The 26691-nt window shown below is 42.1% G+C and overlaps 1 protein-coding gene across 4 annotated transcripts in view; it reads right to left on the bottom strand.

The window, feature by feature from the left end:
- Positions 1–26691, bottom strand: part of arl15b (ADP-ribosylation factor-like 15b) — a 385274-nt gene that overhangs the window by 237093 nt on the left and 121490 nt on the right. The window contains exon 1 of one of the 4 annotated variants that reach the window (XM_072497054.1): positions 15682–15700. The exons of the other annotated variants lie outside the window; for them this stretch is intronic. Coding sequence (XP_072353155.1) covers positions 15682–15684 — 3 coding nt within the window. The 5' untranslated portion in view covers positions 15685–15700. Of the gene's footprint in view, positions 1–15681; positions 15701–26691 lie in introns of those variants that run through there. 4 annotated transcript variants of the gene reach the window in all.

Here is a 26691-nt window from a genome sequence, read left to right as displayed (position 1 = left end):
CTCTTTTCTGTTTTGTATATTTGTAGAAACTTTTACTCTCTGTTTTTATATTCTGAGCAAGTTTACTTTCAATCTATCTTACTCTTCTTTATAACTTTTTTAGTAGCTTTCTGTTGCCCCCTAAAGATTTCCCAGTCCTCTAGTCTCCCACTAATCTTTGCCACTTTGTATGCTTTTTCCTTCAATTTGATACTCTCCCTTATTTCTTTAGATATCCGCGGTCGATTTTCCCTCTTTCTACCGTCCTTCCTTTTTTTTTCCTTTGTGTCGAGGAAATAAAAGAGCATTTTTTTTTAAAAATTAACCATTTTTTAAAAAAAGGGTAGAAAAGAAAGTCAAAATAGAAATACTGGGCTTCAATCCAAAGCGATAACTTAAACACTTATGCACGCAAATGGAGTCAAGGAAAATTCTACGCTTAGTTAAGTAACAATTTTATACATATATATCCATATATATATATATATAACATACACACACACACATATATATATATATATACACATTTTGGGAATAGATTAAAGTTGTAGTTGGAAGTCCAAATGTAAAATGAGGGGTCCTGTGGTGGGATAAGTTGACACAGGTAGGGTGTTGTCAGCAACAATGCCTCTTAAGTTTTCATTGCTGTGTGTGGCCAGTTTATCGCAATTTTTTGTACAGCATCTTAAAGGGGACAGCTTGTGAATGGCCGCCTGAAGAATGTCTTATTGATTGCTGTGTTCAATTTAAACACAACAATGGTCAGCATGCAGCTTCAAAGAATTGTTTTCCAAATTCAAATAGGTGTGGAGAGCTAGCGAAGTCCATCTAGGACGCATGCAGGTTTGATTGCAGAGCAGTTTAAATAGAGAAAACACCACAATGGTGAAGGCAGAGGTCACCAAAAGATCCAGAGGCTGTGGTAAATGCACTTTAGTCAATAGCACGATGTCAGAATCAGAAATTAGATTGTCATCTGTAATGAATTCTAATACTTACCTTAAGGTTTAAGTCGAAGTCGCAGTTTGAATGGGCCTCAGGACTTCTGCTCATATGCCAGCTGGGAAACAACCATCATGCGTAGCTTTTTTAAAAAAAAACGTAGTTCAGGCCTTTCGCACATGTACCAGTCAGGAATTGCTGCACATCCACAGTTCGTCCACTTTCACGTCTTTTAAGCCATGAAACAGTGAAACTGCACAAAACTGCAGGTCAAAGGACCTGCAACTAGAGCGCATTCGAGACATGGTGTCTCAGGGGGCAGAACATAAAAGAGTGGGAGAGAGAGAAGATCCCAAACCAAGAAGATGGTCCCAAACCATGGAGAGGGACAGAAAGAGGTTCCAGAAGCAAGTCCCAGGCAGGGACAGAGGCAGAGATAGATCCCATTGTGTCGAGGTAAATGAAAGGAGAAGGGAAAAATGCTCAGAGTTAAGAGAGAGAGAGAGAGCAGCGGGAAGCAGAATTGAAGTGAACCAGGTTTGAGAGATGCCCTTAAGATCTGAGGGGGCAGTCGCCGAGGTTGATAACTCTTTGCTGCGGGCCATTAAGGCAAAGGTGTTTTCCTGGAGCAGTTGTATTCTACTTGCCACAGCCAAAGATCTGAAAGTGTGCTTGGAAGGTGAAGCTTCAGTGTACTTGGAAAACCAGGTGAAAGGAGCCTCAGTAGGTGAGAATAAAACTCTGGGGGTGAATCCTTATTGAAGCCATCAGAGTGGGAACAATCTTTGAAGAGAATTCAACGGCGCATTCTTCAAATGTGGACATTGGAAAACCTTGTGAGAAAAACAGTTTCAGTGAGACTAGTTGGCTCACTATGTGACAAGTGCCTGGGTGGGTTGTTGAGAAATTCATAGAATTTGCTTTGGTTGCATGTCATTTATTTTGTAGTGTGGTGTGTCTGACCACAGTTCACCTGTTGGTTCACATGTACTGCTGAATATTACATAGTGGATATAGTAAATTATTTTATTGTTACAGATTTTTAATGTGTCTATAAATATTAGGCTTGGGTGAAGGAATAGTGAATATTTGAATTTTCTTTGTGTTTGAATTGAGAGCTTTCCAACCTCATTGTCTGGTGTAATATAGTTCATTTTTTCTTGTTTAATCAATGTTTTATTCTTTATGTTAAAAGTTCATTCGCAGACTCTTGTGAATTTGTTCAGTAACTTTCCTCCAAGGTTTCAAAAAGTTGGATCTATCAAGCCAGGTTCCCCTCTGGAATTTGACTTGTCCAGTCTTAACATCAGCTGGGATCATAGCAAGCTGAAGCTGAAATACCAGCAAAATCAGAAGGATACTCACTGGCTCAACAATTAACGACATTAATGTTAGCAATGTTGGGAAGGGCTATATGCTGGTAAAAGTTAGTTCAAAATTTAAGCAACTGGACAGCAGATCAGAAACAGCAGTTGAGTCTCAATGTCATCCAGTGTAGAAGCCTATGTATTTGGAAGCTAAATTTGAGATAAGATTCAGTGCTCACAAACAAAGAATAGACATGACCAGGGGAAACTAGCAGCAGTTCCAATTTAAATTAACAATCAACTTGTAGTTAGGGCTAAATTATATTAGCTATTAGAGCAGATATCTTAATAGTACAACAGAGGAAGCGTGGGAGCTAAGGACAGCAGCACATGTTGCACAGTGAGGAACTCTTTCGGGAGCGGACCCTCAGGAGCTGTCTTACGACCTGACAATTTCCAGCAATGTGTTTTTAAGAGTCAGTTATGGCACTGAAGGAGGCCATTCAGCCTATTGAATCCAGGCTGGCTCCCCACAGTCCAGTCAGTCCCACTACTCAGCTCGATCCCCGTAACCCTGCACGTTTAAGTGCCCATCCAATTTCCTTTTGAAATCATTGATTGGTTCTGCTTCCACCATCATTGTGGCGACTTCCAGGTCATTACTATTCACTGTGTAGCATGTTCTTCCTCACATTCCCCATGTATCTCTTGTCCAAGACTTTTAAATCTTTTTAAAAATTAATTTACAGGACTCGAGTGTCGCTGGCTGGGCCAGCATTTATTGTCTGTCTCCAACTATCCTGCATTTCAGCAGGCATTCGAGAGTCATGTTCTTCCCCGAAAGGACATTAGTGAACCAGATAGGTTTTTAGGACAATCAACAATGGTTTCATGGTCAACATTAGACTTTTAATTCCAGATTGTCATTGAATTCAAATTTCACCATCTGCCATGGCAGAATTTGAACCCGGGCCCCCATCCTCAATGATGGAGGAGCCCAGCACATCTGTGCAAAAGACAAAGCGGAGGCATTCGCAACAATCTTCAGCCAGAAGTGCCGAGTGGATCATCGATCTCGGTCTCCTCCAGAGATCCCCAGCATCACAGATGTCAGTCTTCAGCCAATACGATTCACTCCACGTGATGCCAAGAAATGCCTGAAGACACTGGATACTGCAAAGGCTATGGGCCCTGACAATGTCCCAGCAATAGTACTGAAAACTTGTGCTTCAGAACTTGCCACACCCCTAGCCAAGCTGTTCCAGTACAACTACAACACTGGCATCTACCCAGCAATGTGGAAAGTTGACCTGGTGTGTCCTGTACACAAGAAACAGGACAAATCCAACCTGTTGTGTTATGTAATTTGGAATAACACAAGCTGCCACTTGATGCAGTTTTGAGTAAAACATGCTCCAGACTTCGAAGTGAGTTCAATGTGTTTTATTGAACTATTAGCACAGTTCTCAATGAGTTCGACTCTCTGCTAATCTAAATGTAGTAACTCAGTCTAACTGAACCACTGAACCAGCCTTGCTCTAAGCCATGTGCTGGGGTGTGATGCTGAGGATACATCCTGTCTCAATCTGTAGATGTTGGTCTGTGGAAAGAGGCGGGGTGTGAGTGCCTCATCCCTTTTATAGTGAGATACCACCCCTGAGTGCCTGACTGCTCATTGGTCATGTCCTATTCTATGTGTTCATTGGCTGCGTGTTTGCATATCATGACATCTCCCTTTTTTTTTTTTAAAAACATTTTGTTGGCGTATGTGTTTTGTTGGCGGATGTGAATGTATTTACATGTGAATGAGTCTGACGTGACTGACGGAGGACAACAGAACAGAGCACACAAAACAAACATTCACAAGTCCAGTCTCGGAGGCTTGCGTCTAATCCTGATCGACCACCGGAGAGGTGGCAGAGGGGACGGCGGCGCCTTGACAGGCGGGATGGAAGCCTGACTGGTGGCCTCGTGGTGAGAGGTATCAGGAGGTGGCAATTCAACATATGGAAATGGAGGAGAAAGTGGTTGCGGGCAAGCAGCTTTGCGCAGTGCCCGTCGATTCCTTCACACGATGGAGCCATCAGCCATACGTACAACATAAGAGCGGGGTGCGGCCTGTCGAACAACGACAGCTGGGGCAGAGCACCCACCATCCGGTATCTTGATCCTGACAGTGTCTGCTGGGGATAGCACGAACAGATCGGTGGCATGGGCATCATAGCCCTGCTTTTGACGGTCTCTAAGCTGCTGCATGTTCTGCAGCACCGGGAGGTGATCCAGGTTGGGCAGGTGTATGGCTGGAAGTGTCGTCCGCAGGTCCCTGTTCATCAGGAGTTGAGCCGGCGACATGCCAGTGGAAAATGGAGTCGCCCTGTATGCGAGCAGTGCAAGGTGTATGTCGGAAGCAGAGTCCGCGGCCTTGCAGTTGAGCTGTTTCACGATGTGCACCCCTTTCTCGACTTTTCCATTGGACTGCGGATAGTGCGGACTGGAGGGGACATGCTAGAAATTCTAGGACCTGGCAAACGTGGACCATTCTCGACTGCTAAAGCACAGGCCATTGTCGCTCATGACGGTGTTTGGGATGCCATGCTTTGAGAACGTCTCCTTACAGGCTTTGATGATGATCAGAGAGGCGAGGTCCGGGAGTTTCAGCACCTCAGGGTAATTCAAGAAATAGTCGACGATCAATACGTAGTCGCGGCCATTCACATGAAAGAGGTCGATGCCAACCTTGGACCACGGGGAGGTCACTATGTCATGCTGTTGGGAGCGTCTCCTTGCTCTGCGCTGGCTGGAACTGCTGACAGGTAGCACAGTTCAGGACCATGTTCGTGATGTCCTGGCTGATGTTGGTCCAGTAGACAGCTTGCCGGACTCGGCCTCTGCACTTCTCCACGCCCAGATGTCCCTCATGAATCTGGCGCAGCACCAAGCTCTGGAGACTGAGCGGAATGACAATCCTGTCCAGCTGGAGGAGGATACCATCAATCACCGTCAGGTCATCCTTCACATTGTAAAATTGTGGGCACTGCCCTTTCTGCCAGCCATTGGTGATATGTTGCTAACTTTTGGTTGGTTCACTTGGCTCGGTTTTATAACCTTTGCTCTCGAGTCGCCAGGTATCTTTATGATACCGCCACGCGGTTCACGTTCGAGTAATGACCAATAACTCAATACACCGATTATTAAGATTTAAATCAAAGCACATTTATTATACACAGTAATCGCTACTCATGCACAAATTCTACGTCTAAGCTACTTCTACGACTAATAGGCCTGTACTTAACTTCGGACTGGCCCACCAGGCATGGGGAACAAATGGCCTTTTGTTCGGGTTCTGAGTCTGCGGTATTCGAAGTTGGTACGGATTGATAGCTAGGAGCACCTAGCTCGTAGCGAGCGTTGACTTAAGAACATAAGAACATAAGAACTAGGAGCAGGAGTAGGCCATCTGGCCCCTCGAGCCTGCTCCGCCATTCAATGAGATCATGGCTGATCTTTTGTGGACTCAGCTCCACTTTCCGGCCCGAACACCATAACCCTTAATCCCTTTATTCTTCCAAAAACTATCTATCTTTATCTTAAAAACATTTAATGAAGGAGCCTCTACTGCTTCACTGGGCAAGGAATTCCATAGATTCACAACCCTTTGGGTGAAGAAGTTCCTCCTAAACTCAGTCTTAAATCTACTTCCCCTTATTTAAGGCTATGCCCCCTAGTTCTGCTTTCACCCGCCAGTGGAAACAACCTGCCCGCATCTATCCTATCAATTCCCGTCATAATCTTATATGTTTCTATAAGATCCCCCTAAGACTTACGATCTCGCGGCGGCCGTTGGACCGGTCACAGTCAATGTTGGTTCGCGTTGCTGGGTGACCCGGTCAAGAATAGGAGGGGCGATTTGAACTTGGGTTTAACTTTATAGTCCCCAGGGGCTTCCCGCCTTTAGGGGCGGACCCTGTACCTGGTTCTAGGTGATTGGACTTTGTTCCAATCGCTTGGTTCAATTTCTCCAATACTGGAGCGGTTCCCTGATCGATTGGCAGTCTTGAGGTGTCCGTTAACCTCTTTTGTGTTGGCTCCTGCTGGCGCCAGGGAGTCTGGCTTAGTTTTTTGTCTGTCCCAAATGTTGCTATTGTTCCCGGGGATTGCTCATTAGTATGTAGATGGCTGCTACATTATTATGCTGATGGTCGCTGGTATCGATGCTGTCTGGGCTTTTGTAGAGTTAAATACACAGCAAACCTGCACCTGCTGGCTTCTGCCCGTGTTAGCTGAATTTCCCTTCAGCCTTTGCCGTTCGCCATTTTAAATCGGGACTTGGCCAACTCAAGTGGCTACATGTGGAAAGAGGCGGGGTGTGAGTTCCTCATCCCTTTTATAGTGAGATACCACCCGAGTGTCCTGACTGCTAATTGGTAGTGTCCTATTCTAGTTCATTAGCTGCATGTTTGCATATCATGACACAACCCAGGAACATCTTTTCTTAGTCTACCTTATCCAATCCAGTCATAATTGTATATACCTCTACCAATCTCCCCTCAATCTCCTTTGCTCCAAGGAAAATAATGCCAGGCTTTTGCAAACTAATCTTGTAACTAAAATCCCCATCACGGAAACCATTCTGGTAAATCTCTTCTGCACCTTTGCGTTGTTCCTAAATTGTAGTGAACCAGAATTGGATGCAATATTCTGTGATGCTTTACCAGAGCTTTTAACAGTTTCACCAAAGCTTTCCTGCTTTTGTACTTCTGGGCTTTATTTGTAAAGCTCAAGATGCCATATGCTTTGCTAATCACTCTCAATAAGTTCAACCGTTGAAAATTGACACACATTCCCAGGTCCCTCTGTTCCTCTTTAGAATTGTGCCTTTACGTCTATATTGCCTCTCCCTATCCCTTCTTCCAAAATGAATCTGTCATACCTTTCTGTATTAAACCCATCTTGCCACTTGTCTGCCCATTCTGCTGGCACGTGTCCTGTTGCAGACAATTTGTATCATCGTCACTGACACTATTCCAGGTTTGGCATCATCGGTAAATTTTACTCAAAAGGTTCATTTATATATAACAAAAAAATGTCATTGCATTTAAGGCTGCATTAATCACCCATGTGGTCTCTTCAACTGAATGCCACCAATTGTATTCTGTAAACGCTTTCACCAGTTTTTCTATTACACACTTCTAAATGATCAGGATCCAGTTCACATCTCACACTACTTTAAAATAAACTCTCCAATTTCCAATTCTAGGCACCGAACCTATGGAGCACTTGAAAGTAACAACTGAAACAACAACACGTTCCTCATCAATTTGTTTTTGATATATAATTAATGAACTGGATTGGGTGTAAGGGCATCATTTCAAAGTTTACAAATGACAGAAAGCGGAGAAATCTATTGAACAGCAAGTAAGAGTCTTTAGGAGGACAAGAGACTGGAGAAATAGGCACACATGGCAAATACATTTGAACACAAAACCATTACTTTTGGGAGGAAAAGTCTTTAGGAGGACAAGAGACTGGTGAAAAAGGCACACATGACAAATACATTTTAACACAAAACCATAACTTTGGTGGGGGGGGGGGCGGGGGGGGGGGGGGGGGGAAAGAGAGTATTATAAACTAAATGATACAACTTTGCACTCAGTTTGGGTTCTGCCTGGGTCACTCAGCTCCTGACTTAATTACAGCTTTGGTTCAAACATGGAATAAAGAGCTGAACTCCAGAAATGAAGTGAGAGTGACTGCCCTTGACATCAAGGGAGCATTTGACAGGGTGTGGCATCAAGGAGCCCCAGCAAAACTGAAGTTAATAGGAATCAGAGGGAAAGCCTCTGCTGGTTGGAGTCATGCCCAGCACAAAGGAAGATGTTGTGTTAGTTAGAGGTCAATCATCTCAGCTCCAGAGTATCACTGCAGGAGTTCCTCAGTGTAGTATCCGAGGCTCAACCATCTTCAGCTGCTTCACCAATGACCTTCTTTCCAGATGGTCAGAAACTGTAGGAACATCTGATGTGCAGGACAAGTTGTGAAGACTGTACAGATGGAATAAGGGGTCCTTGGTTTTCTGAATAAGGGCGTGGGCCTTTATCTAGAATGTTGGTTACAATACTCTGAGCTGGAGCATTTCCAAATCCTAAGCAGTAGGGAGAATCTTAGAGAGGGTGCAGAGGGGATTTACTAGAATGGCACCAAGAACGACAAACTGTTCATGTAAAGAAACTGCCTTTAGAGCAGCGGAGTTATGGGGAGGTTCGACAAAGGATATTATGAACAGTTTTGAGGGAGAAAGTAATTAAAAATCAGAGAAGAGATTTTATGGGTCATTACAAAAAGGAATGTTAGGTGAAATGGGGAATTGTGTTTTAAAAAAAATTAAAACAGCAACGCGTTTTGGTCACCTGGAATACAGTGCCTATAAAAGAGTGGTGGAAGCAGATTAAATGATCATTTCTGGTGGAGAATTTAATAAAATCTAGAAGGAACAGAATTAAATAATTTCAACATAGGTGACAGATTGCAGACCCAATTTCAATAAACATCTTTAGTCAACTGGTGAAATATTAATTCAAATACAATAACTATCCCAGTACCCAAGTCATGTTAAGTAGAAATTAAATTATGCTTTCACCCATCCCTCAGAACGGGCCCAGACTTTGCAATAGGAATAACAATGAGACCATTAATTCCTAATGATAAGCATCCAGCAAAACTAGAAAACTGTTATGCAATTTGCCCTCCATTTCCGCAAGCTTGGACATACTGTGAACTCACTGAAAGATACAGCATTGAAATATAAGATGGAATTTTGTTGTGGTATTTAACCATTAAATGTGTGTCAGAAAAACATTGTATTTGTATTCAAATGCAAGTTAAATTTGAACAATATGCCCAAATTTCTTCGCATTCCCTGGCATTGAAAATCTACTGGTACAAGTGGTGGAGTCTCGAACCTTTTAATCATTGCAGGAGAATTTTAGAAATTTAATACATTTTATCTTCATCTATCTCAATCCCATCTTTTTTTTCTCATTTTGCTATGATTTTACATTGAATTAACCATCCTATTTACTGTTGCTAGTTTAGAATCTAGCCTTAGTAAGGATTCTTCAATATTATTGGTTGAAGACATATGTTGCTGCTCGCCCAGTTCTTACATTTCTCAGAATCCCTGTTGAGTGCATCGCTGTATCGGAATCCTGATAACTAACTTGCCGTGGAAAAACACATGAAAAGTATGCGGATGTAATTAATGGAAAACTGCATTCATTTACCACGGATCACAAAATCTGCACCAGCAAGTCCGTTTGGAAACTTAACAGAGGAAGCTGTTGCCAATATTTATTTACTATTGCATATTCAAGTAACCCTTTATAGCAGGGGATGAAATATTTTTAATTGAATTAAAATGCAAACTTCTGCAAATCAATTCGTTTCTCCCAAAGGCAATTAAAAAAAGCTGTTAATTTATTAAAAATTCCAACTGAACCACATCTCCATATCCAAATCTCAACAAATTTTTACCTTGCAGTTGATAGCATATTTACAAATACCTGGAATGAACAAGAAAATAAAAAATTGATCCACTTGAAGTGTAACCACATTGATGCAAACATTGTGCTTCTGATTAGCTCACAACATATCAATTGTTGCTTAAAGCAGCTTTGAGCACGGCATGACTTGTAGCCTAAATTAAGGAAAACAGTGGAGTTTACTTTTCATTGTGCATTTTAAGAGATGCGAACGTAGCAATGCAATTTAGCCAAAGCATTCAACCCAAAGCCCTACGGATTACAATGCTTTTTGTTATCTAGTCTACCTTTTATTGCAGACAACGAGCAACTTCATCCTTCAATTCCAATATGGATCTTTGTCATCCTTTTTTGCTCAGTAAACAGCTCACTACCCTCTGCTGCAAACAGCCGATTAGAGCTCTCTGTACTCCTAATCAATAAAGGACATACAGTTTACAAATTACAAACATTATGGAATGCTACATAAATAAAAATGCATTTTTTAAAACGCTAACCAATAATATAGCTTCCTCCTCTCAGGTACTATTCCCACCCCTTCCAAAAGCACAGACTTCACCCTAACTCCACAAAATGCCCTCCTTGCATCCTTCTATTTATTTATATCGTGCCCCATCTTCAATCTCCAGTTTCTTTTCCAAAGTTTTGGAAAATGTTGTCAACTTCTAAATCCTTGACATTCTTCTCCACTCCACAATTTCATACATGAATCTCTGGAATCATATTTTTGCCCCTTCCACAGCACTGAAATGGCCGTGACAAGTGACACCTTGTGTGAATGTAACCACGTGCATTCTCTCCTCATCCTTCCTGCAGCTTCTGACATGGTTGACCACATAATCCAGCAATGCCAGTTCTGCAGTATTGCATTTGTTTGGTTCCACTTTTACCTATCCTGGTAACCTATCTTACCTTAGATGATCAGAGAATCCCCAGCAATAATTTATTTTTGTACCACCAAAGCATTTCCTCCAAGAGTCCCCAGTCAATTGTCCTTACCTACTTTCACTTCCTCACCTACATGATGCCACTCGGCAATATCAGCAGACATGGGATCAAACTCTACATGCACATTGATGACATCAAGCATCTGCACCATTTTACTCAAAAAGCTTGTCCAAAATTCAGTCTTGGCTGGGCTCAAATTCATCCAGTTGGCTAAACTGGAAAAGGAAAACACATCCTTTTTGTACATAAATTACGCGGTTAATGATCTGTGCCACAAAACGGCAATTAAAACAAAGGATTGCCAAAATGATTGAAAAGGAAAACCACACATAGTAACTTAAAAGAAAATTAATGCACATCTAGAAATAATTGAGCTCGCAAGAAGATGTATTTATATTTGCATAACTTATGGCTGTTGTTTCATTAACCAATGAAGTTATTTAAAATGAGCTAATTACATTTATGCCAGTTAAGTCTGGATAGCGACTCAAATTATGTTAAGATTGGAAGAATTTATATGCTTAGCTTTTTTGAGGTTTTCATGAGTTTATTCCAATTCTGCTGCCTTTTCTCATCTTATAGAAGGATCATTTCTTATATTCCATATTTAATCAACATTAATACTCTCTGCTCCACACCGATGAGGACCCGGGTTTGATCCCAGCCCTGGATCACTGTCCATGTGGAGTTTGCACATTCTCCCCAGTGTCTGTGTGGGTCTCACTCTCACAGCCCAGAAAGATGTGCTGTATGGCGGATTGCCACTCTAAATGGAAAAAAAATGAATTGGGTACTCTAAATTTATTTTTAAAATAATATTGTCTGCTCCACGATTACAAGTATGAAAACAATGTTCTTGATTTTCAACCGAAACAGATCACCATAATGGACAAATTCAAAGGGTTCCAACTCTAGTGACATCAAATTCACACACGAGGATAAATCATTAATTCAACAGATTTATATAACTTAACGGGTTGATACGAGGAGAGTTTGTGTATATGTTGTACAAATTATCAGGTTGAAGGGTGAGCTAATAGAAGTATTTAAACTAATTTAATGGTGTAGATATAGAGAAACTAGATCCTCTTGTAGGGAATCCAGAACAATCTTCAAATTGAGCTAGGCTATTTGAGTGAAATAAGGAAGTACTTCTCCATAGGATAGTGTAAATCTGGAACCTCTCCTCCAAATGACTACGGATGCTGGGTCAGTTAAAATTGCCAAGACTAAGACTGAATGCTTCGGTAGGCGTATCAAAGGATATCAACCAAAAATCGGTATATTGAATTAAAGTGCAGATTGCCCACGATCTGGCTGAATGGCAGAAAATGCACAAGAGGATAGGCTTACTCCTGTTTCTATACCAGTTTTATCACAGATTCTGAATAATGGATAATCAACTGCTTTGGTACTTCTCTATATGCCTGCATCAATTAACTGTTCTCGTCTGCAAACCGACCATTCATGCTAAATTTATATTTATTGCACAGCAGTCTGATTCAGCCTCTTGGAATCCATTTGTTATCTTTATTCAACCTTACAATAAATTTAAAGCTCGCAGTTTTATATCTGCTTTTCTAAAATGACATTGCAATCAAAATATATTACTTGCTTCAAATTCCCATGCAGTGAGATAAATCTGATTATCAGCCTGTGAAGACTATATAACGATTATCTTATTTTGCAACTCATATGGACTGAAATCCCAGAAGTTGGGACTAACTCCTTTGTCATTTAACAATCACTCACTCTGCCCAGGAACAACCATCAGCTCCTTACCTAACTTAGTAGCGGCAACAATAAATTTGAGACCAAAGGATCAAAGAAGACCTGGGCAGACTTGGAAAAACATTTCTACTGAGAATGGACGAACTGCCTGTCAAAAGGTGATTCCCACTGAGTAGGGGGAAAAGGCTCAAATTACTTCAGTGTACCAACATGAAAGTGCAAAATTCTGCCACAGTAATCCACAAACATGTTTTCTTTCCTGAAAGGAGCAAAATGGGAGATGGGGAGACTGTTATATCAAACATGACCCAGTCACTATCACTTTAGGGATTTGAATTCCACAAAAAAAATGATTTAGTAAAGTAATATTCCATTGTTCCTGTTCAAACTACACTTTCAAAAATAATTTTAAAAAGTCAACTAAATAAAATGATCCTTTAACGGAGACATCATGTTCTCTAGAAAAACTCTGGAACATAAATCTTTGTGTCAGTGACAGGAAGGCTTTTGCCAACCATTACCATAAATCTGACAAACGCTAATTTGATGGGAGCCTATATCTGTCTCCTGTGAGGCCAGTCTAGACAGTCTATTGAGAAATCCTACAACACAACTGTTTGTTTCCAGTAACACCATCTGGATATGGCAATCAGAGGCTACCAGTGTTGTTCACACATGGATCAAAGAATCCACTAATTTCACAGAGCAATACTTGTGAAATATAGTTGAAGAATACAATTTTTATCTTCTGCAAGCAAAACCAAACAGAAGAAAGGCATACAAAATGAGGCTGCCCTTTGAGAAGCATTTTGACCACCCATTGTATTGAAAATGCTTGCGTCACACCAGTCGAAGGGCTCATCAAAGTGCTTCTTTATAAACTGATCATGAGGTTTGTACGATTAAAATTAGAAAGCCACACTAGAATAATCTCAGAACATGATACAGGGAAGCCAGGCTATGCAACCTGTATTCATAGGGCAGAAATAGACGGAACATTGCAAGCTTAAACCCGGAGATTTACACATGACATAATAAGGAGAAAGTCCTTTCTGCATATGATGTACAAGATCAAAGCCTAGAGGGCCCCCTATTGTGCTTTAATGAAGATTGCGATCGACTGTGAGCATTAAAAGTAAATTGGTATTCTGCACAAAATTCCAACCTGTTTTTATTTTAACATTTTCCCCCTTAATCAATTTCCTTCATGAAACCCATTTCAGCTTAATTTTTAATTACATAGATCTAAATGTATCAGATGGATACTAACACCTTCAAAATAATTAAATCGAAGATTTGCAAATGTACCAAATTCACACATTTTTAAATGAAGTTAGCAAGTCTATGAATTTACTGCAGAAAATGTTGTAATACTCTCCAGGTAATCATAAAACAGGACAAAACGGATTGCAAAAAGTAGAAATTGGTGTGGAAAAATAAGAAAAACTGAAAAAAAGTTTTAAAAAAAAATAAATTTAGAGTACTCAATAAATTTTTCCAATTAAGGGGCAATTTAGGGTGACCAATCCACCTACCCTGCACATCTTTGGGTTGTGGGGGTGAAACCCACGCAAACACAGGGAGAATGTGCAATCTCCACACTGACAGTGTTCCAGGGTCGTGATCGAACCTGGGACCTCGGCACCGTGAGGCAGCAGTGCTAGCCACCGTGCTGCCCAAGAAAAGTTTTTTTTACTTAAACTGTATGACATTGATTTTAAAACAGCTGGTTAAGTTGCCCAAAGTGCAATAAGGCAAATTTTAAGGACAAAAAGTGTAATAAATCGCTTGCTTAAAATAACAGAAATGCTGGAAATTAGTTAAATTTAAAAGTGCCCAAGTGAGTTTGCATGTTTTTAAACCTTTAACAACCCGAATCAAGTCAACATCCAGTTGCTATTGCATACGAATACAAGCATGCAATATAATTTCCTCTTGAACAGGTATACCAATGCACCACAGAACTACAAAAATTAGTTTAACGCTACTCCAGCAAAACACAAGAGGCAATTTAAAAAATATACTTAAGTACCCAGTTAAACAAAATGTGTGTTATTATGGAATATGGATAATATTCTACAATACATGAATCCATTTCTTAAACCTTTTGCAGGTTATGCAGTACCTCTGTCATTTACCTCCCACTTTCTCCTCAACACTCCATAAATTGTCCTTCTAATACCAATAAAACTATTATGGTGGAATCTTGAAACTTTACTGCTTATGTGAATTGGGTCTCATAGTAAGCAGTCTTTACCATTGTTTGTGGCGTTAAATGAAGCAGGTAATAGGTCTCAGGGAATGGTGTCAGAGGCCAAAAGAACAATTGTTCTAATGCCACACACAAAGGTCTGCGATCCACTTAAACATTAACTGGTAGAACAATAACTCATATACAGAATAATGTGTTTCTTAAATTTGCATAAAGTATTAGAATACTTTTAGCCAAGTACCGAAAAGTCGTGTGATTTTTTTTTTAAAAACAAGCCGAGTAATGATCTGCAAATGGCTCACATTTGTCAGAAATTATCAATAACTGTCAGGACACTAAATATCGCCATAGACATTAAGCAGTTTGCCACAATTTTATCATCCTGGTCTTTGCAATTGCTGTCAGCAAGTTTTAGTTAATTAATGAAGTCAATAGAAATTCTAGAAATATGAGGCAAACTGATGCTATTAATAAATCTTGACAGCAATTGCAAAGACCAGGATGATGAAATTGTGGCAAACTGTTCACAAAATAACTGCAAGGTGTGCCACTGTAGTCAGTCAAGAATTTTTTTTTTTTTTTAAACCCAAAACAGAAGACAGAACAAAAACCTAAAGGGTCATAAAAGCTGGGAGAAAAAAAATCATCTTCAAACTTCAGTTGAGAAACATACAGAAAGAAGCCTGCAAATGATTAGAAATGCCAATCAAAAAATACAACCACTGCAAATAGGCCTCAAGAAAAGCTGGAATCGGAGAAAAAAAACCTCTCATGCTGCAGAAGTTCCTGGGAGACAATGCTTAAAAGTACATCAATAATGGTGTATGCTGCAAGATAATAGGTGAATGCGCTTGCTCTTACTTTGAGCAGTGAAAGATTTTCTGCCAGCAATTGATGGCTTGAGAGTTTTTTTTCATAAAACACACAATGTGCTTTTCAGAGCCATGTCTGGAATGTCTGCCACACCACAGTTGATCTTGAATACGTAAATAACTGAAGGCACAAACTGAATTTTGTGACTTACCATCTAAGATTGCTGAAACTATTATCAAACAGGGTGATTCCCGATAAAACTGTGTGGAAAAGAACAGCAGTATTGGGGTGGGTAGAATGAAGATTCTCGAGAAAGGCTTAATGCTATGTACAATGATGGTGATGAAAATAAACAGTTGTTTTATAATAATCCAACAGACAAGGTTACTGCTATTTCAATTTGGTTGCAAATAAAGACTTGTGAGCAAAGAAATAAACTGGAAGGCAAAAACAAAACAGCCCCAGGAACCTAGTTTTGTTTTCAATAGTCAAAATCTCGTCTAAACTTAAATATGAAGCTTCTCTTCCACACCGAATAAAGCTGCAGAAGTGGGTTAAACCTGAAAGTTGCCCACTACCAGCATTTAATTTTCACCAAATATGAAATGACAAATTATTCGGCAACTTAATGGATCAGGAACATTCTATGAAATACAGGAATTCCTGTGCTTCTGGGTTTATGAAAACGTAATGTGTAGAAAGCAACTAGTCATAACACAAAAAGATGGACTGTATGTGGAAATTTGTTTGATTACTTCAGTAGAAATTTTGAAGAATTCCACCTCGAAGAGATTAAATACAGCAAATGAACTCAAATCTGTGCAAGGACAACAAATCATCAGCTGTTCCTCAATTCGTGGATGACGTCTACATAAAAGGGTCGTAATTCATTACCATGGGTCTTCAGGTGATTGAACAGGCTAATTCGCAACCCACAGATCTTTCAGACAAATGGTGGGATGCAGAGTGCAGGATTTGCTTTTGTCATTTTCCTTCTCTCCAGGGATTCTGCCTCATCATTAAGACATTGTGACTTAAAGCATGATGCAGCTTGATGGACAGATTGTCACCATTTTGAACTATTGGGAGCAATCTCCTCCCAGTCATTAAAATCAACGCTGCCACACTTGAGGAAAGTTCTAGGATGTCTTTGAAGTAGTTACTTTGTCCTCCCCTGAAATATTGGCATTTGAGAGTTGAAAAAACTGGATCGGATGAGCGAAGCACTTTTCAGGCATCTGGACATCGTTTCCAGTGCGTCGAAGTTGATATTATGGAATTTGGCCCGATTGCGTGTGGGGTGGGCTTCCAGAAGGACACTAGCATTTATTCAATGGTCCTTCCCATTGAATCTGGAGGCTGGACAGAGGCTGATAGAATATTTCTAGTGTTTATATTTACGATGAACAGTCCAGGACTCGCTGTGTGCGCTGACAACAAGTACCCCGTACACTAGGATGTTTATTGACTTGTGCACGTCTTTGCTTTCCAAACACTCACTGCTGTAGTTTGTAGAAATCTGTGCCAGTGCAGCTGATCCAGTGTTGGATCTCCTTTTCAATGATGGCCGGCAAGGGTAGGCAAATGCTCAACTATGATGGGAAGATGGCAATGTCGTGATAATATCACTAGACTAGTAATCGAAGGGCCCAGGCCAATGCACTGTGGACATGGGTTTAGTCCCAACATGGCAACTGGTGGAATTTAAATTTGATTAATAGAAATAAAATTGGAATATAAACCTAGTCTCAGTAATGGTAACCATGAGGCAATCATTGATTCTTTCACTAATGTCCTTAATCTGCCATCTGCTCCTTGTGACTCCAGATCCACAATAATAATAATCTTTATTATTGTCACAAGTAGGCTTACATTAACACTGCAATGAAGTTACTGCGAAAAGCCCCTAGTCGCCACACTCCTTCCGGCACCTATTCCGATACACAGAGGGAGAATTCAGAATGTCCAATTCACCTAACAAGCACATCTTTCGGGACTTGTGGGGGGAAACCGGAGCGCCCGGAAGAAACTCTCACAGATACAGGGAGAACGTGCAGACTCCGCACAGACAGTGAATGACCCAAGCCGGGAATCGAACCCGGGTCCCTGGTGCTGTGAAGCAACAGTGCTAACCACTGAGCTAACCTGCTGCTGTGCCGCCCACGGTAACAATGTGGTTAACTGCCCTCTGAACTAAATGTTGACTGGTCTGACACCCATGAAAGAACAATGGAAAAAAACATATGTTGGAGGTAGAACATTTGGATTATCGGTTGGGAGTGGATACGAGTTTCATTTCGGCAACACTTGAGAACAGGCTGAGTTTTCTGCATACAGAATTGAAGAGATCGAGGTTGGCTTGCAGCAACACTTCAGTCACTTTAAACCGTCGATCCTGTATGTCAATGGTGGCTAGTTTAGGTCTGGCACAGAGGCAAATAAAAGTTATTTATCGAGATGGTATTTAATACTCACACAAGAGGGCAGCTGATTTTTGATAATGAGAACAGCCACTGTCAGGTACATAGAACATAGAACATACAGTGCAGAAGGAGGCCATTCGGCCCATCGAGTCTGCACCGACCCACTTCCACCCTATCCCCAATAACCCCTCCAAACCTTTTTGGTCACTAAGGGCAATTTATCACGGCCAATCCACCTAACCTGCGTGTCTTTGGACTGTGGGAGGAAACCGGAGCACCCGGAGGAAACCCACGCACACACGGGGAGAACGTGCAGACTCCGCACAGACAGTGACCCAGCGGGGAATCGAACCTGGGACCCTGGCGCTGTGAAGCCACAGTGCTATCCACTTGTGCTACCGTGCTGCCCTAGATAGATTTGTAAATAATTGTAATCGACTTACCAAAAGTTGAAAGCAGCAGCGGATCTGGGAGGAACCGACAACTCTGGGGAGAAGATAAATTGATACTGAAGATTGAGGCCCAGAACTTACCTAGAGACTTGGGCACAGCAGTGGTCCAGCTGTACTACAGGGTTTGAAAAAAAAGTGCAAAAAAGGTGACATTACAGGAAAATCATAATTTAATTGGCACGTGAGCATTGCTGCTGTGTTTACCTTTCTTCAAAACTAGGGAATCAGTCTAAACAGTATAACATTTTTAAGTAAAGCATTCAATTAGCTTCCCTATATTCAAGCGATGCTAAGGTTGGGAAGGGAGCAGGCCGACGAGCAAGAGCAGGGCTTATTCGCTAATAGAGAATGGCATGGCTGCTCCAACCTCAAGAGTGCACATCAATACTACGTGGGAACTCCAGGATGCTTCGCTGGATAACCATTTTTGCAGTGGTCTCATTAGTTGCAGCAGCTTAAGCTTCCGGTTTTGGAGCTTGAGCAGCAGCTGGCACCACTGTGCATCCATGACATTGAGACCTTCATAAATAGTGGGCTGGATTCTCCGTTTCGGAGGCTAGGTGCGGAGGATCTGTGGCATTTTATGTGGAATCAGCTACGCCCCCTCACCGATCCTGCAACCGGAGACAGGCTAGCAGCAGCGCCGCGTAAAACTCCCAGACTCCATGAAGTAAACGGCCGGAGAATGGCCGGGTCCGTGGGCGCGCATTCGCACAGCGGCGACCTGCAGCGGTCGCTGCCGTAAAACATGACGGCGGCTGTGCGCGGACCCGACCTGCTAGATAGTGCTCCCCTGGCCACTCCTCACCAGTCCCCCCAGCTCTTGCGGAAGCTCCCCAGCCCAGCAGCAAAGCTCCTGCCCAACTGTGGTGGCGCTGGACACAGACCGCAGCCGCCATGCTGGGTTTCCGAACGCTCAGACCACACGTGTCCTGCGCGGTCGGGAATCCAGTCCATTGGGGGTGGAGTATCTGGGGAGGGCCTTCAGGTGGTGCGCTGAGGCCATCCCAAAGGCGTGTTGCACGCACCACAATGATGTATTTCGGAGGGGGCAGAGCATATAAAACCTGCATCAAACAGGTGTAGCCCCCGATTTCGGCGTCAAAAGGGATTCTCCACCTGATCGTCGATTACAAAATCAGTGTTGGGGAACGGAGAATCCCGTCCACTATGTTTATAGTGTGGTGACCTATGTAGGGACAGAGAGAATAGCACTGTTGCTTCACAGCTCCAGGGTCCCAAGTTTGATTCCCGGCTTGGGTCACTGTCTGCATGTTATCCCTCTGTCTGCGTGCGTTTTCTCCGGATGCTCCGGTTTCCTCCCACAAGTCCCAAAAGGTGTGCTATTAGGTGAATTGGATATTCTGAATTCTCCGTGTACCCGAACAGGCGCCAGAATGTGGCAACTAGGCGATTTTCACAGGAACTTCATTGCAGTGTTAATGTAAGCCTACTTGATAAAAAAAAATAGGTGACCACAAGACAGGCAAGAAGAAACATCAGTCCCGAGTGCAAATATCACTCTCCAACAATATTTAGTGGTAAATATTGTTGATGGATATAATGGTTCATCTGCGGGTAAGGAGGGGGGAGAGCTGACTGGTGGTGATTTAACCTGGGGATCACCACACCTCAGGTAAGGGGACGAGGTTGAGAAGGCGAGGCCTTCATGAATAACCTCAGCCAGCAAAGGGATTGAATCCACGCTGCTGGCCTTGCTCTTCATCACAAACCAGCTGTCTACCTAACAGAGCTATACCGGCCCCTGGTTCGAGATGCATAGTGTAGTTAGAACCAAATCCATCGCAACATGGGTGACTCAGCTGCATAGAAGAGCACAAATCATACTGGAAGAGCAATAGTAATAAGAGATTCAATATTTAGGGGAATGGACAGACATTTCTGCAGCTGCAGATGTGAATCCAAGATTGTGTGTTACCTCCCTGGTGTCATGGTCAAGGATGTCACTGAATGGCTGCAAAACACCCAGAGGCGGGAGGGTGAACATGCAGCAATGTGGTCCACATCAGTATCAACAACATGGATACAAAGAAGGATGAAGTCCTAGAGTCAGAATTTAGCAAACAGGGCCTCAAAAGTAGTAATCTCTGAATTACTCCAAGTACCATATATTACTGAATATAGAAATAGGAGGATAAGGCAGAGTAATACGTGGGTTGAAAGGAGGGAGGAACTTAGATTCCTGGGTCATTGGAACCAGTTCGGAGAGAGATGTGACCTGTACAAGCCAGATAGTTTGTACCCAAGAGCGCCGGAATTGAATTCCTTGCGGGGTGATTTGCATGTGCTATTGGGAAGGGGTTAAACCAACTTGGCAGGGGTCTGGGGCCAGAAAATAGTATCATAGAGAAGTACCATAGAATCCTGGAAGAGATAGATAGCACCAGAATTGGAAATAGTAAAGCATGTAGTGGGTTTAAAGTAAGTCCAAATCAGGGTTACTGTGTATGTATGCGAATTCAGAGCATGATTAAAAAAAGATCAGTGAGTTGCAGTGCAAACTGCCATGTGGAAATATAATGTTGTGGCTATAACAGTGGCCAGCTCAAAGAAGAACTGGGTATTAAATATTGCTGGATACAAAAGATGTTCAGGTACGATGAAAGGGGGAGAGTTGGCATCAATGAATAAATAGAGCATTGCAGTACTGGTGAGAGATGATGTTCCAGAGGGGTCAGGAATAGAATCCATTTGGCATGAGCTAAGGAACAAAAAGGTGCAATTACATTGCTCGGTGTAGGCCATAGGTCACCAACTAGTGGGAAAATTGTAGTGAAACAAATCTGCAAGAAAATTACTAAGTGGTGCACAAATTAGAGAATAGTTATAATGGGAGACTTTAAGGACGACACGGTGGCACAGTGGTTAGCACTGCTGCCTACGGCGCTGTGGAACCAGGTTCGATCCCGGCCCCTGTCCGTGTGGAGTTTCCACATTTTCCCCGTGACTGCATGGGTTTCACCCCCACAACCCAAAGATGTGCAGGTAGGTGGATTGGCCATGCTAAATTGCCCCTTAATTGTAAAAAAAATATTTGGGTACGCTAAATTTATATTTTAAAAAATGGGAGGCTTTACTTTATCAAAATATGGACAAAGAGGAGCAAGAGTTCATAGAATGCCTTCAAGAAAATATTCAACAACAGTATGTTTCCAGCCCAACAAGAAAAGAGACATTGCTAGACATGATTCTTGGGAATGAGGCGGGTCAGTGAATCAGGTGCTAGTAGGGGAATATTTAGGGGACGGTGATCACAGTATCCGAAGGTCCAGGTTGGCCATGGAAAAAGACAAAGAACAATCAAAAGTAAGAATAATTAACTGACGAAAAGCCAACTTCAATGAGGTAAGAATTAATCTGACCAGATAAATTCAATTGAAGGTTAGCGGAAAAAAAAGTAATTGAACAATGGGCTGCCTTTATTTATTTTTAAAATTTGTTCATGGGATGTGAGTGTCGCTGGCTGTGTCAGCATTTATTTCCCATCTGTAATTGTCCCTGAGAGGGCAGTTAAGAGTCAACCACATTGCTGTGGGTCTGGAGTCACACGTAGGCCAGACCAGCTAAGGACGGCAGATTTCCTTCATGAAAGGATATTAGTGAACCAGGTGGGTGTTTACAACGATCGACAGTGTTTTCATGGTCATCATTGGACTTTTCATTCCATGTTTTATTGAATTCAAATTTCACCATCTGCAGTGGCGGGATTTGAACCTGGCACCTCAGAGCATTACTCTGGGTCTTGGTTAACTAGTCCAGTGACAATACCACTGTGCCACAGCCTCCTTTAAAGAGGAGAATAGTAGGGCAGCACGGTGGAGCAGTGGTAAGCACTGCTGCCTCACAGCGCGAGGTCCCAGGTTCGATCCCAACCATGGGTCATTGTCCATGTGGAGTTTGCACATTCTCCACGTGTCTGCATGGGTTTTGCCCCCACAACCCAAAGATGTGCAGGGTAGGTGGATTGGCCTCGCTAAATTGTCCCTTAATTGGAAAAAATGAACTGGGTATTTTAAATAATTTTTTATTTATTTTAAAAACTAAAGAGAAGAATAGTTTGGGCACAGTCATGGTATATTCCCACGAATGGGAAAGGGTAGGGCAAGCAACCTAGACGTCCCTGTACGATGAAAAAAAAAGAGATTAAGATTAAGGAGAAAAAGTGTCCTCATGATCGGTCAGATAAAATTTACAGTGCAGACGGAGGCCATTTGGCCCATCAACTCTGCACAGGCCCTTGGAAAGAGCATACTTCTTAAATCCACACCGCCACCCTATCCCCGTAACTCCACCTAACCTTTTTGGACACTAAGGGCAATTTAGCATGGCCAATCCATCTAATCTACACATCTTCTCCCACGCAGGCACAGGGAGAATGTGCAGACTCCGAGACAGTGACCCAAGCCAGGAATCGAACCTGGGAGCCTGAAGCTGCGAAGCAACAGTGCTAACCACTGTGCTATCGTATCGCCCAGATGGCCAATACAACAGAGAATCAGGCTGAATATAAAATTTCGGACAGAAAGTGAAAAAGCAAATAAGAGAAGCAATGAGAGAGTGAAAAGAAACCAGCAGCTAACATTGTTTTTGTAAATTTAGAGTGCCCAATTAATTTATTCCAATTTTTAGGGGCAATTTAGCATGGTCAATCAATCTACCCTGCACATCTTTGTGTGATGGGGGTGAAACCCACGCAAACCCAGGGAGAATGCGCAAATTCCACACGGACAGTGACCCAGAGCCGGGATCGAACCAGGGACCTCGGCGCCGTGAGGCAGCAGTGCTAACCATTGCGCCACAGTGCTGCCCTACCAGCAGCTAACATGAAAGAGAATCTCAAAGACCCCGAAAGGCATGTAAATAGTAACAGGGTGGTAAGAGGAGGACAATAGAGGTACAATAGAGGTGCGAGTTCCTGGAATGTGTTCAAGATAATTTTCTGCAACAGTATGTTTCAGGTCCAACGAGAGAGCAGACACAGTTAGACCTTGTTCTGGGGAATGAGTTGGCCCAGATCAAATATCTGTGGGAGAGCATTTAGGGGACCATGATCATTGTATTATGAGGTTTAGGTTGGCCATGTAAAAGGACAAGGAACAATCCATAGCAGGCATAATTAATTGGGGGAAAGCCAACTTGGATGGGATGAGAATGGGATGGAATGAGAGTCGAGTTAGTTGGAATCAAATGTTGGCAGAAAAGATCAGGGCTGAACAATGGACCACCTTCAAAGAAAACATATTGCAGGCAATGTCAAGATATATTCTCTTGAAGGGAAAAGACAGGACAGAAAAAAATCCAGAGTGCCCTGTATGACAAGAGAAACAGAGTTGAAGATGAAAAGGAAGTAATGTGCCTAAGAGAGATGTCAGGTAGAAAATACAATGGACAATCAGACTGAATATAGAAAGACCAGAGAAGTGGAAAAACTTTTGTTTGAAAAGCTCATGAAAAGATACTGGCAGCCAACATATAAAAGGGAATCCCAAGATCTTCGATAAGCATATAAATAAGAAACGGGTGGTAAAAGAGGACTGATTAGGAATAAAAGAAAGGGGATTTTCATGTGGAGGTAAGAGAAATAGCAGAGGCACTAAACAAATGCTTTGCATCTGTCCTTACAAAGGAAGACGATGCTACCCAGGCCGAGGGGAGAGAGGAAGCAACTGGGACACGAGAAGAATTTACAATCGAGAGGGAGGAGGGTGAGAAAGGCTTTCTTTACTTAAATTAGATGTGATGCCAGGACTAGATGAGATATATCCAAGGGTACTTGGAAAAATGAGAGTAGAAATTGCAGAGACATTAGTGACAATCTTCCAGTCTTCTTCAGACACATGGGTGATGCCAGAGGACTGGAGAATTGTGAATGTGACACCCTTGTTCAAAAAGAGGCGCAAGGATAAAGCTGGCAACTACATACCAATCAGTTTGACTTAAGTGGTAGGGAAATTTTTGGAAACCATAGTTTGGGACAAAATAAACAGTCACTTAGACAAGTGCAGGATAATTAAGGAAAGCCAGCATGAACACATCGATAGAAAATTGTATTTAACTAACTTGCTTGAGTTTTTTTGAAGAGGTAAGAGAGAAGGGTGATAAGGCAATGTTGTTCATCTTGTGCATATAGATTTTCAAAAGGCATTTGATACAGCACAAATATGTGAGCAAAATTATAATTCATGAAATAAAGGGAAAGTAGGCACTTGAATAAAAAAAATGGCTGAGTGGCAGGAAATAGAGAGGAGTGCGGTTTGGAGGAAAGTTTGCAGAAGAGTTACCCAGGGTCAGTGTTGAGACCCCTACCCCTCCTGAAATTTAATAGCCTAGATTGTGGCATAATTTCAAAATTTGCAGATGGTACAAAGATTAGAAATTTTGTCAACTGTGGCAAGAGTAGTCTTGAACTTCAAAAGGACATAGATATGTTGGTGATTGGGCAGACAAGTTCAATGCAGAGAAGTGTGAGGTAATTCATTTTGGCAGGGAGAATATAGAGACAGTATAAAATAAAGGAAGGGTCTCTAAAGGAGGTGCAGGAACAGAAGAACCTCAGTGTACATGTACATAAATCATTGCAGATAGCATGGCACGTTGAGAGAGCATTGAATACAATGGGATGAGAGAAGTACTAGCTAAGGTAGACTGGGAACAAAGACTTTATGGTGAAACAGTTGAGGAACAGTGGAGAACCTTCCAAGCGATTTTTCACAGTGCTCAGCGAAGGTTTACACCAACAAAAACGAAGGAGGGAAAATCGACCATGGATATCTCAGAAAATAAGGCAGAGTATCAAATTGAAGGAAAAAACAGACAAAGTGGCAAAGATTAGTGGGAGACTAGAGGACTGGGAAATCTTTAGGGGGCAACAGAAAGCTACTAAAAAAGCGATAAAGAGTAAGATAGATTATGAGAGCAAACTTGCTCAGAATATTAAAAAAAGATAGTAAAAGTTTCTACAAATACATAAAAAACAAAAAATATTGGTCCTTTAGAGGATGAGAAGGGAGATTTAATAATGGGAGATGAGGAAATGGCTGAGGAACTGAACAGGTTTTTGGGGTCGGTCTTCACAGCGGATGACACAAATAACATGCCAGTGACTGATGGAAGTGAGGCTGTGACAGGTGAGGACCGTGAGAGGATTGTTATCACTAAGGAAGTAGTGATGGGCAAGCTAATGGGGCTAAAGATAGACAAGTCTCCTGGCCCTTATGGAATGCATCCCAGAGTGCTAAAAGAGATGGCTAGGGAAATTGCAAATGCACTAGTGATAATTTACCAAACTTCACTAGACTCTGGGGTGGTCCCGGCGGATTGGAAATTAGCAAATGTGACACCACTGTTTAAAAAAGGAGGTAGGCAGAAAGCGGGTAATTATAGGCCAGTGAGCTTAACTTCAGTAGTAGGGAAGATGCTGGAATCTATCATCAAGGAAGAAATAGCGAGGCATCTGGATGGAAATTGTCCCATTGGGCAGATGCAGCATAGGTTCATAAAGGGCAGGTCATGCCTAACTAATTTAGTGGAGTTTTCTGAGGACATTACCAGTGCGGTAGATAACAGGGAGCCAATGGATGTGGTATATCTGGATTTCCAGAAAGCCTTTGACAAGGTGCCACACAAAAGGTTGCTGCATAAGATAAAGATGCATGGCATTAAGGGTACAGTAATAGCATGGATAGAGGATTGGTTAATTAATAGAAAGCAAAGAGTGGGGATTAATGGGTGTTTCTCTGGTTGGCAATCAGTGGCGTTTGGTGTCCGTCAGGGATCAGTGTTGGGCCCACAATTGTTCACAATTTACATAGATGATTTGGAGTTGGGGACCAAGGGCATGTGTCCAGGTTTTGAGACGACACTAAGATGAGTGGTAAAGCAAAAAGTGCAGAGGATACTGGAAGTCTGCAGAGGGATTTGGATAGGTTAAGTGAATGGGCTAGGGTCTGGCAGATGGAATACAATGTTGACAAATGTGAGGTTATCCATTTTGGTAGGAATAACAGCAAAAGGGATTATTATTTAAATGATAAAATATTAAAACATGCTACTATGCAGAGAGACCTGGGTGTACTAGTGCATGAGTCGCAAAAAGTTGGTTTACAGGTGATTAAGAAGGCAAATGGAATTTTGTCCTTCATTGCTAGAGGGATGGAGTTTAAGACTAGGGAGGTTATGGTGCAATTGTATAAGGTGTTAGTGAGGCCACACCTGGAGTATTGTGTTCAGTTTTGGTCTCCTTACTTGAGAAAGGACGTACTGGCACTGGAGGGTGTGCAGAGGAGATTCACTAGGTTAATCCCAGAGTTGAGGGGGTTGGATTAC

Source organism: Scyliorhinus torazame, chromosome 3 (genome assembly GCF_047496885.1).
Source record: "Scyliorhinus torazame isolate Kashiwa2021f chromosome 3, sScyTor2.1, whole genome shotgun sequence".
Classification (NCBI taxonomy): Eukaryota; Metazoa; Chordata; class Chondrichthyes; order Carcharhiniformes; family Scyliorhinidae; genus Scyliorhinus; species Scyliorhinus torazame.
Note: the sequence above shows the minus strand (reverse complement) of the source record. Positions and strands in the feature narration are given on the sequence as shown.